Genomic DNA, 12583 nt, shown 5'->3' with positions numbered 1-12583 from the left:
TCGGTCTTAAGTAGGACAGGTACATTGTCCAATGATGTCTTGGGGAAGTTGTGAGATCATGCATCAAGTTGTTTACATCCTGAGTCGCTAGCCAGTTGCCAGAATGGGACCAGGAGCTATGTACGGAAGATATAAATATTCATTCATGTATTCTTCCCAGGTCTAACATGCCATCTAAAATGTTCTTAGTGGTCCGCTTGCCTTGCCAATCTGTGGATCTGTCTGTTGCAATGGTGATGTGCAGAAAGCTGTATCGTCAGTGGTAGTACTATTACAAAGTAACCTTTTTCATGGGAGCATGTGCGTATAATGTGGAGTGTGACCCCCTTCTTAATTAGAATCATTATTCCCCACTTTTAGTACCGGTAGGAGGAAGCAAATCTATGTATTGCCCATCTACTAACTATCTTGCCTTCGGTATCCTGCTATGGTCGAGTTTCCTGCATGGAGACATCTATGTTCTATCTAAGTAGCACTTGCTTCATTTTTTTGTGGATTATGTAGGCTTCTGACATTACAGGGTAGCAGTAATATGCTATAGCTAGGTGAACCTGTATTACACTTGTGTGTAAATCGATAACTTAACATGAAGTTTGCCTGTTTAAACCATTTGCTAGATTTCAAAAGTGTGAGTTCTTGTATTGCACGGTTTATGCTCTTGTGATATTGCATCTGGTTAATGCTGCATATTTACAAACAACCCTTTCCCTTCCCACGCTCATCCCACATCAGCATCCCAATCATACCAACAACATTCCCTTGCCCACAAAGTAGCCAAATACTGTAATAAGGTAAGCACCAACCAATAAACTCAGTCTTAACAAGTAAGAGATGCTAGAGAATGGCATAACCATACTCTACAGGGGGGTGAGGTCTCCCAACTGATACTTGCCTGGGGTTTCCCATTGTCAATAAAAAAACTGTGGTAAATACAGAGTGGGGCAGCAAGCTTACGGATCAATACTCTCTGGTATGGCAGAGTTTGTAGAGATGCAGCATTATGGGGTGGCACAGCAAAGTTCATGCCACTCAATCACTGGACAGGTAGAGACGAATTGCAGGCATCTGCTTTTCTTCATGGGAATGTAGACCTTAAGAGAGATGGGGGAAGTTGTTATGTTGTATAGTAGATTTGTCATTATGGATGGAACTGTTTCATTCAGATTCACTATGTTGCACAGCTCTTGTTGGTGTAGCAGATTATGTCTTAATCGTAAAAAGCTGGTAGCCATCTTGGGTTTCTTAAATATGCATTGTTTGCCTTCTATTGAGAATTTGAATCGCACTGGATTTAGCATAGCATACTCTATTTCAGTGTTATCACCGCAGAAATTTACGCCGTGCCATTTGCACTGCAAGTGAGAAGTCAGGAAAGAATATTACAGAGTTTCCCTCATGGAGAATGGTCCCCTTTTCTTGTAAAAGATTGTGTCCCTGCGCAGAAAGTTCATAAGGTGAGCTATTTTGGCCTGAGCAAGTGCTTTGTTTGGGAGTCGTGGGCCAGTGAACAATGAGCCATTCTCTATTGCAAACAGATGAGTGAACTGTTCAACTCCAAATAAAGACTGTAAGATATTCTCCACGTAGGTCTCCAATTTACCCTTTTTAGTCATTTTGGGGATACCCACTATGTGCAGGAAATTTATTTTCTTGGTCCTCAGACTTTTATTTGATAATCACCAGTACCATCTCAATGTCTTCCATTTTGCATGCCCTTTTCCTCCATGTCCTCTTTACTATCTATGATGCATTGTTCTGTAGCTCTGAGAAGTTAATTCTCTTTATCCAGTCTGGCAGACATATGATCCATTCTGAAGGTCAGGGCATCAATTTTGGTATCTGTGGCAGGCTGTGTTGCATTGCCTACAGCAATGCATTTAAGTCTGAAGGGACCATTGAGGGCTTTACAGTATCTCCATCTTGTCGTGCTTCTATGATCTTTGCTCGGTCGTTTACGTGTGCACTTAGTCTCAAAAGTAAATCTCAGCTGTTTATGATCAGATTTCCACCTGGTGTAGGAGTAGCCCGAGATTTATAATTAGCAATGTAATATGCTATATGGAATATAGTCCAATGCACAGTGATAGATAATTGCACCATGAGCGATGGCGACGGCTCAACAGCAAATGGTGTCCAACACAGCCACTGCAACTCAATCTCAGTTGTAGTGCAACCCTCACTGTTAAGTTAATGAATTTGGTGAAGGTCCTGTGTCCCTCCCTAGCAAACCGGTGGAGGGGCACAGGCAGACCCAGGCTCCTTAGTGAGACACAGATTCTGGGCACAGCCATTGATCCAAAAATTCAGGGCTCATTTGTTCAAGCACAGATGTTGAAACAGCACATACATGCCCACAAGTCTGCTGCAGTGCATTGGAAAAGTGCCTAAGATGTTGTAGCCATGAGGCGGGCACCACAGTAGAATTATGCAAATGGCTGGTCAGGCCCTCCTTGTGTTCCCCTGTGCGACCGAGCCACCAACATGTACCTACCTCGGCCAGACCCTTCTGTCTAGGAATGCCAGTAGGTTGTAGTCTTTGCCATGCCTGGAGCGGAGCCTGCATTGAGCCAGATCCAGGGTCGCCACACTATCTTGCATGTTCTGCTCTGTCTCCAATGCCCCCACCCGTGGGTCACTCTCAGCGATCTCATTTTCAGTGCTGTGTTGGTTCTGCAGTCTAGTAAACCGGATTGCTGGTAGATTTTCTCCCCATGTTTCTGATCAAACTGTCATATGGTAATACAGACTGCCAGAGCAACACTAAAAAGCAGCCATATTGACTCCTGGCTCCCAGCGAACCCAGAAGTGACCAAAAGAAGCTGCTCCAGAAACTGTGAAAAGGTGGGACTGGGAAAATATTTGGACTATCAAGACTTCCTAAACATAATCGGGCTCTCACACGGTTTGATTCAGCTTTAGATTTGCCTCGCTAGAGGATTTTCAGCACCAGAAAAAGACTGGGGGCATATTTACTGCAGTGTCATTTGTTTTTATGATGCGGTGGCGCACGCTCCACACTGCTCCATATTTACAAACTGATGCATTAGGGACAATGTCAGTTTGTGTCAGCCTGCGTCACATACCTGCACCAGGTATAATTTATGCAGGGTAGGCATTCCCATGTTAAAAGCTACATAGAACTGACGCAGCGAAATTTGCAACTTTTCACTGTGTCACTCTATGACATGACTGCGTCAAAATCCCTTCGCCTTCTCAAACGAGCAGTAGGGTTTGACGTAGGGCTTTTAGCATGGGACTCGTGTTCTGTTGCATGGTTGGAGTTTTGTCTTACAACCAACTCCAGCAATGTATCACTTAAGCGTCAAAAGATTTGTCAGAATTTCTCACAAATCCATGAATCCTTGTGCCTTAGAGCACTGTATTGTAAATACAGCGTATCCATGGCGTCGTTAGGGCATTTGTGGAAGCCGCAAGTAATCTGAAGCATCAGTGCATATGCGTAAATTCATGCAAATATGCTCCTTTGTTCAAAGGTATAAATCTTTTGGCCAAAAGAGATAACAAGAATTTGCTGGATGTGAGGATTTTATCTACCACGAAATTTGTATTTCTCCTGCTCAGGGCTTTTCCTGCCAAAAACAGCTTCAGCTGTATCTTGTTCAGCGATTACCCGGCTTCGAGAGGACTTTCTCGGATATAGCTTGCAAGCTTTGACTTCCATTTCATAGACCAGGAAAGATAAGCTTGGCATACCCAACCTGCGCTACATCGAGGTCAGCCAAAAATAGTGCCTCTGTCCTGTCAGCTGAAGTAATTTTTTCTACCGATTGGGGGTTTATTTTTCCTTGACACTTGTTGCCTTAAGTCTTTCAAATTCATATTTCTATTTCCCCTTATTGGAATTGTGCCATTTGTATGACATTTTGCTCATTGCAGTCCTCTGTTTACTACATTAGATGTGGGATTTTTATTGTGTTGTGGTTTGACATTGAACTGTTTTGTTACTGCTACCAGGGGGCTGTGCAATGTTTAGAATATTGAAACTGTATTTTACCTTAACAAGTTTAACAAGCTTGTCCACGGGGAATAATTGTGGTGGATTCCTGTCCAACCCAATTAATAAAACTATTTTCTTATAGTGGTATAATGTATTATGCAAATTGAAAGTGAGACAGTACTTGAAGTATCAGACATTGCCATAACCACAGTATAACTAACTGTACCTCATTTATCCACACTGACAATACACATATCTCCTAGACTAAAATTGTTTAATTTTCCTTCCTTCAGGTGTAACGTATTTCATGCTTCTGAAAGGACTGCCATCCAAAGAAGAAAACGAAATAGAATATTCAGGCTTATAGGATAATTATTTGAACCCCTCGCGCCATTTTTCATCATCACACTTCAACATAGAGCAAATGGAAGAAAGTCTTAAAAAGGGAGAAAAATCAAGGAAGAGAAATTAGCAAAGCATAATAAAGGGAGAAAGGCAGAAAACAAGATAACCTGCAAGAGTAAGATAACGATATAGGAAATACAGGATGGTGGAAGAAAGGGACATGAAGTGGAATGTCTGACATTCAGCAAGCATAATTTATTTTCACTAAGGGTGTGTTTACTGTGACTTGAAATACATTAATTAAAAGAACACCAAAGACAATCTAATTATTAACTAACATTGCTTTTAATCTTTTGAACATTCCTTGGAAGCAGGCATATTGGTAACTCGGTTTGCTAACTCTACTAATGGCTTTCGCTGGTGTATCTGAACCCTTAAAATAACCATATTAATGAACATGCACTACGTATAGCACTGAGAGACGTATTTAACTTTTTTTCACAAGGATTTTCAAGGCAAGGTTCTGTAATAATTTATCACTGTGATAACATTTCCTCAACATTACAGTGCAAGTTTTCATTTCTGAGCTTTATGTCTCTCCATTACTGACTGCTTACTTGTATGTTCTGTTTGCCACTGTGAGAAATATAGCACTGTTATCTAGCTTGTACTGTTATTGAGGATTTTCAAGGAGCAGTTAATACTGTGGCATGTAATAACAGCATTACCTCAGTTTTCTATCTCAGTTTAAAGAAGACAATACATTTAATCTGCTGAGATTAACTTCATACACACACACGATTACTGCCCTTTTCCTTTCAAAACTTGATTATGATTTTTGTAACGCTCTGTATATTAACTTGCAGAAGCGGTTACTCAAAAAGCTACATGCTGTAGCATTCTCACTAGCTAGCAGGTATTCCTCAATACCAATCTATCTCTCAGGCCCTAGTTCAGTTTCACTGGCTGCCAGTGCATAAGCACATTGATTTCAAGGCTCTATGAACAGCTTTTAAGGCCTTGCATGGCATGAGCCCAGTAGATCTACAAATGAAATTCATCTGGTACACTCCCCCAAGAGCCCTGCACTCTGTTTCAGCACAGTTGGTCACTCCTAAATTTAGGAGAGCCAGCTGGAGAGGTAAGACTTTGTTCTTGGCACAGTTCACCATTGGAATGCCATGCCGTTACATTTGAAGTCCTGTACATATTGGTCTTCTTTCAGGAATAATTTTTAGACTTAGCATTTTAATTTTAGTTAATCTGTCTTCTTCCTTCCCTATTTTTGTTTCTGTTTAGCGCCAAGATGCCTCAGGGCATATATTTGCACTTTATAAATCCTATTTCCATTCCATTATTTCACTGGTTACTTGGAGACATTTGGTGCATTTTGTCTGTATGTGAAATATCTCTGGCTGCACTAAAACTTTATACTGACATTTCTAGACACTTACCATAACTAGTTTTTAAAAAAAAAAAGGATATATAATCAATATTAATATGTGTATAGTCTTTTTCCAGATTTAATGACAGTTGTCTCATTTTAGGTGACTTTGCTGTGACCCTTCTCTATTGCTGTCAATCGTTAATTACATATGAGTGTTTTGGCTATTTATCTGGCCAATTATGTGTTTGTCTGTATGCCACTCAGTATTGTCTGTTTCCTCTTTGTTTTTGTTTTTGCTCACTATCTAGTGTTTTATTCTCTTTAAAATTTCCGATATTTTGTTTACACTACATTTAAGATATACATCCTTTTTATTTATTTGTAATCAAGGTTTTAAAGGTTTCATCCATTAATGTTAAGGACTTTCAGGCATTCTGCTGAGAAATGTAAAATCTCTGATTACTTTAAGAAGTTAAAGTGTGATATAGTTTTATTACAGGAAATACAAATACAATATTTTTTATCAGTTAGTATTCTTATTCTAATACTTTTGCTTCACCAGCTTATGGGAAATATGGTGCAGCCGTTGTATTTCATAAGGCCTCAAATTTAACTACAACAGATCACACATTAGACATAGAAGTGAGATTGGTTTGGGGAAAAGTGGAGGTTGCTAATTTTCAGTTTATTGGTTGAAACATTTATTTTCCTACTGTGGATGACCCATCTTTTGCTTTTGCTTGTTGAACTGAGAAATGTCCCAATTGGTGCAGGTGGAGACTTGCCCTATTAGACACACTATTGGATAGGATGTCAAAAGTTCCCTTTAGACAACCAAGGAGCAATATGGTCAATTTGACCAATACTGTCTGTGAGACACAATGAAATGTAATCCTTGAAGTTTAAAAGAGGATGTGGCCTAACGGCTAGAGCTGTCGACCTCAAAGTTGGGGAACCAGTTTCGAGTCTCGGCAGGGACGCTTAATATCCTGTATTTCTGGGAAAATCACTTATTGTCCCTGTGCCTAACAAAAATGAAAGTGTCCTTCTACAACGCAACTGGTGCTCATGTAAAGTGCTCTGATACCTTTGGGTTGAGTTCACGCTATATAGAACGCCCCCTCCCCCCAAAAAAAGTTATCCTACATCTAAAGAATATACAGCCTGATTCATCAAGCTGATTTGCGCTCGCAAAGGGCCAGATTCTGAGAATCTGGCCCTTTGCGAGTGCGATTTTTGCATTTGGTATTCATCATCCCAAATGCAAAAATCACTATTAGCGAAATCGCATATTTGCGAGGAATTGGATTTGAGGAATCTCTAATAGAGATTCCTTAAATGCAATTCATCAACCAAATAGAAATAGCGAAATCGCAATATTTGGTCTCAATTTACCACCAGGTCTGACTTGGTGGTAAATTGCGTAAATAGTGTAAAAAGCACTTTAGTGCATTTTTTTCTTTTGCATGTTACACACACACACATGTCCTTTGGACATGTGTGTGAGCAACACCTGTTCAAATGTGCATTTATGGGGTGCTACAGGGTGTCCTTTGGACACCCCTGGCACCCTTAAAATCGCTATCTGATTTGCGAGTAGCAAATTGCTACTCGCAAATAAGGGATACTCCCCATTCATTCCTATGGGCCTTTTGGCCCATAGGAATGAATGGGGAGTTATTCCTTTTTTTGCGAGTAGCAAATTGCTACTCGCAAATAGAGAACATGTAGGAATCGCTATTTATTTAGCAATTCCTACATGAATACCGTTTTGCGTGTCCTCAATAGCGAGTCGCTATGATTCGCTATTAGGGCCACGCAAAACGGCCCTTTGATGAATCAGGCTGTATACCTTTCTCAAATGAGCACCAAACATGTTTTTATATTACTTGCCTTCTGATCTGTAGTTTAGTTTTTACATTCAGTTTCTAAGACTGTCAGTAATCCAATGTGTATTTCTTATCATGCTATGAGTTATTTTAATTTAAAGTTTGAGTTTTAATCTCAACATTCTAGATGCCGTATAGAGTTGGATATTGTTTTTAACGGAAAAAACAAAGATATACTGTTTAAAGCAATCCTAAATTATTTTGTGGAAAATTATCCCAGTATCTCCTCATTTGGTGTAAACAAGACTGCTTTCAAAGCCACTTTGCGTAGGGTTGTCATTTTCATAATGGACAACCAAAATAAAAAGCTTAATATTAGAATTGAAAAATTACAAAAAGAAATCAAATTTACTGAACAAACGTATATCTCTCCTAAATATAACTGCTGTTTATTTCCATTGCTAAAATTAAGGTATGTGTATAATTCTATTGTAAGTAAAAACAAAATTAGGTTTCAACCAACCAGGCCTTTACTTGCTAACTATTTACAGATTCAAAATTACTTTCATTGGAAAAGAGACAGGTTTTTTTGTCTGCCTTTGTCTAGGTTATTGTCAGTGAATTTCATTTCTTTTACTCATCACGAATTGGACTTAGTGAAACTTTCAGATGAAATTAACCCTATCGGTGCTGATGACGGCTCCCAGCCATCATGAGTCACAGTGCTCGTGTGCTGATGACGGCTGGGAGCCGTCATGACCACACCCATTTCAATTGACCTGCAGCACAGCAGGGGAAACTCTCAAGCAGCCAAGGAGTTAATACTTATTTAGATTGAGAAGTGTATACATTTGAAATCAAAGAATCAATCAGCACCAAACAATTTGGACTGTATTGAATATTGGCTCAGTGTTTGGCAGAGGCAGTGCTTAATTTGTACCGGTGTTTGCCGGTTCTTGATGCCGTCACCTACTACTGACAGTCCACCACATAGTGGTGCTATCTTTCTATTTTTAAGCACAGCAAAGCAGCAAAGTGTTTCAAATATTAACATGCATTAAAATAAAAGTAATAATTTAGACCTTTTTGTAATACAGAATAGAGCAACTTGACAAATGTTTTAGAGAGTGATGTTTAGGTTGCAGTTCCCTCTGTGAACACCTTGGGCCATGGCACTTATTAAGTACAGGGCACCGGTAATCCTGTAACTAATCATGCTGATCACTCTCTTTTTATAAAAGATAGATCTGATCCCAGGCACAAATGATAGTGCCAGATTTTCAGGCCAGATTTTAGTAAACTTTCCAATTTTGATATCCATTTGGCCTTTTAGAGTTAAATCTTTTAAATGCTGCAAAAGCTTTTGACAGTTATTTTTTGGTATTAGTTATTGTTATTTAATTTGAGTAAATAGAATTTTTGAGGCTTTATACCATCATTTGTTTAACAAACTAATGACTTTTTAATGCATGGTGTGTTAAGGACTCCTTGTAAAATGCTTAACACCAAACTACTTAAATCCTTTGCATGTTGCAAATGTAACCAAGATGTCAGCTCATTAGCTCACCTGATATGTCAATGTTACTACCTTTTAGAGACTAGTATGTAAGACAGTTCCAAAATTCTTCCTGCAACAGAAGATTTATTAGATTCACATCTTATTTGTACACCTAAATGTTTTTAAATGAAAAATAATGTAATCTAAGTGGAAGTCATCAACTGCATTATCCTATCACACTTGTGGGAGTGGGTTAGTTATACAAAGAGAGGAATGAATCTAAACATTTCTTCACTATCTAACCTAGATTTAATAATCTGCCCTGGTGGTCTCCATTGGATGAATTTATGAACAATCCATTGTGATATTGTTTTTTTTTTATTTTTATTATTTTGTCTCTTGTATTATACTACTTGCCTTTTACCCTGTCATAGATTATATTAATTCTAGTTTTTATTCTGTATAATACAGTGAATTTGTATTCATTTTTTTAAAGTATTTCAGAAAGTGCAACAGCTATGGTTCTGCTGATTTTCTCATTTGTAGGACATATTTAGCAAGTGGACTGTTTACTACATACCTTCCGTCTGAAAGATTCCTCTCACCTCCAACTGTTGAGGCCGCTTTTGTCAGCTTCACTTGAATAAAGAGGATGTTTGGACTTCAGGAGAGACAACTGCCCAAGAAAGAAAGGTGAAAGGAAGGAAGAAAAGAAAGGAGAAGGAAAGAAAGAAGGAAGGAAATACTTTCTTTAAAAAAAGTGTTACATGTGCTGTGAATTAAACACAGTAAAGGCTGATGTTCTTCCTGGACAAAGTTTATTAAAGAACCATTGATGAACTTCAGTAAAAAATAAACGTGTTCTGCAAAATTGCCTGCTAGTGAATTCAAATGTATAATACTGAATATAACATTGAGGCCTGCATTGTAAAACATTTATAACTGAAAACAGAACAGTTTGAAATGACTGCAATCTGTCATGCTCTATAATACCAGCAATCAGATAAACAAAGGACACTTCAAAATGATTTCACAACAGCATTGGCAGGAGGCAGAACTAATAAAGCATGGAATGCGGCCTGTGGTCACATCTGGTAGAAGCACAAGGCAATACTATTGCAATTATAAGGTAAAACAAACATACTGACACTGAAGGGAACTACTTTGTGTGCTGAAGTGCTCATTGTGAGAGACCAAAATGCAGTTACTCAAATTCATGTTAACCAGTGGCTGAAGTAGGCTGATCCCATTGCCCATGCTGTATTCTGGAGTGGGTGGAAGCAAATTGTGAATGATACAAACGACCAATGGATGAAGAGAGCTGGCTGAAAGGCTCTTTAAGTAAGTATATTATACATATAATTTAGTAAAAACGAAAGTTCTTGGCTAATGCCAGATTAATAAAATACAGGGTATTAAGCGTGTCCTTTTGTCATGAATTGTCATTTGCTTCCCCAGCCTATAAGCTGTTAATTATCCAACTAGTGAATCTTACTGAGGTGATAATCAGAAGATATTGTCTACTTACAGGTATCCACACAAGACCTTTAGCCACTTACAACCCCAGCTGCCAGAAAGTGAGGCTCTAAGAGATTATGCCCAGTCCTTAAGGCCTTCATTCACACACGTGTCTAGAAATATGGAAACAGAAAGCAATTTAATTAACTATTCAAAAGTGTGCATTATTCTGTTCTACCTGAATGTGTAATGACACACTTATCTTCTCAGTGTTTGCAGTGAATCATTAACATTTTCACCATGGCTAATGGTGTTCAAAGAGCTGCTATCAGAAATACCACTTGCAAACGTACTGCTGTCAAGATATCAAAGACAAATTCTGATATACGGTTGGAGTCTTGGCCCAAGACAAGAGTCTAAGTTGGGGTATGTAAATACTTCAAATGGAAAGGAGGATCAGCATCTAAATAAAGGCACTAATGGCCATAGAATATTTCATCTGCGTTAGGGTTTTACATGAGTTCTAGATATAATTGTGCATGTCTCTTTCCACACTACTGATACATCCCACTAAATCAAGGTAGACAAAACAGCCACAGCTGAAGAAAAACCAGGATTGTCTATCATGGCCTAAATATCGTTTGAAATAAATATTGTATTTTAAACATAATTTACAAAAATATCTCCCCATTGGAGATCATTCTAGAAAATCTACACCCGGTGGAGTGATACTTTCGTAAGCACCGTGATGTTCAGAAATGAGGAATCTTTTGACGGTTGAACAACAGAATCTAGGTGGATCTTTGGAAATTTAAGCACTCACCTGCCCTAGTACTGAGGAGGCCCAAGAAACAAAGGAGCTGAAATGCGTCAACAGTTACTTGACAGTTACTTTGAAGACACCCATGAAAATCTAAATAGTGTAAAAATAACCTAGGAGCACTAAAAAAAATAGAGGTTGAAGTATTTAACCTTTTGTCTCACTTGGAGGGGGATCATCTGTGTAGGAATGCTTGTTGCAAAAAACGTTTTTAGGAGCATCCTTTTTTGATTTAATAGGGTAAAGAGAAAAAAGGAAACAAAACGTATGTTTGTTTGTTTGTTAAATGTACCTATTGTATATATATATATAAATATATATATATATATATATATATATATATATATATATATGTTGATGTAATGTATACGTTTGTATATATATGTTGTTGGAAAAAAGAGAGTAAGAAAAATGTCTATTCAGATAAACACTTGTAACTTTTCAGAATTGCCTTTGATTTGAGATGGAAACACTGCACAGATTTTTCTTGTGAGTAATTGACATAGGAAGAGATAATTTAAGTATCCCTTCAATCTACTGTATTTTGTTGCTATTTTTTCCCGAAGCAATATTTTCTTTATTGAAATATGTAATTATTAACAGGCAGTCCTCATGCCGTCACTCCTGCACTGTTATGCAGTGTAACAGAAATCAGAGAGGTCCGTATGGAGCGCACATATGCACACAGCACCGTAATGCAGTACAACTGGTATCCGGCAGGTCAGTTGATGATACAATTGCAGACCCTGTAGCCCAAGCCCTCCTCCACCTGTCAGCTAACCCCGACTACACTACGCCTACGGACTGGAGATAAATAACCCCCCCGATGATACTAGACCAATTGCGGCCGGAGTCACACTTATTCAGGGTCCCAGGGAAGAGGGTGGGGATAGGTAGAAGGGCTAATTAGGTGGCCGTTGATGATTGGGAGTTTGGCCACTACTTGGAAGTTCACCCATTGTATGCTGAGCAGAAGTGGGCTGAGGGCGATAGCCGTTCAATGAAAGGGTTCCACAATTGACCCACTTCCAATTGCTCTTGGAAGTGTTCCTCAGCCCAGTCAATTATTCTCACCACCCAGACCCGATTCAGGCAATACTACCTGGCAACACAAAGTTGTTGGACCGGGTGAGGAGAGGGCAGTTGATCCTCTGCACTGAGGGAACAAAAGGAACAATCTTTGAATGGGGGATGAAGCAGGGAAGCCTCTCGGAAGAAAGAGGCACCCCATCAGACACACCTCAATCTAAGTAGCACCCAGGCAATCTGTGCACAAAAAAACACAAAT

The 12583-nt window shown here is 38.9% G+C and overlaps 1 protein-coding gene across 4 annotated transcripts in view; it reads left to right on the top strand.

Moving 5' to 3' along the window:
- LOC144770723 (lens fiber membrane intrinsic protein-like) overlaps window positions 1-9891 on the top strand; it is a 162832-nt gene extending 152941 nt beyond the window's left edge. For all 4 annotated transcript variants that reach the window (XM_078655455.1, XM_078655457.1, XM_078655458.1 and 1 more), the window contains one exon: window positions 4252-9891. In XM_078655455.1, the coding sequence (XP_078511581.1) occupies window positions 4252-4325 (74 nt within the window). In that variant the 3' untranslated portion in view covers window positions 4326-9891. The remainder of the gene's footprint in view (window positions 1-4251) is intronic.
- Window positions 9892-12583: the final 2692 nt, after the last annotated feature.

Source organism: Lissotriton helveticus, chromosome 7, assembly GCF_964261635.1.
Source record: "Lissotriton helveticus chromosome 7, aLisHel1.1, whole genome shotgun sequence".
In the NCBI taxonomy this organism is placed as follows: domain Eukaryota; kingdom Metazoa; phylum Chordata; class Amphibia; order Caudata; family Salamandridae; genus Lissotriton; species Lissotriton helveticus.
This window is presented reverse-complemented; position numbering and strand designations above follow the sequence as displayed.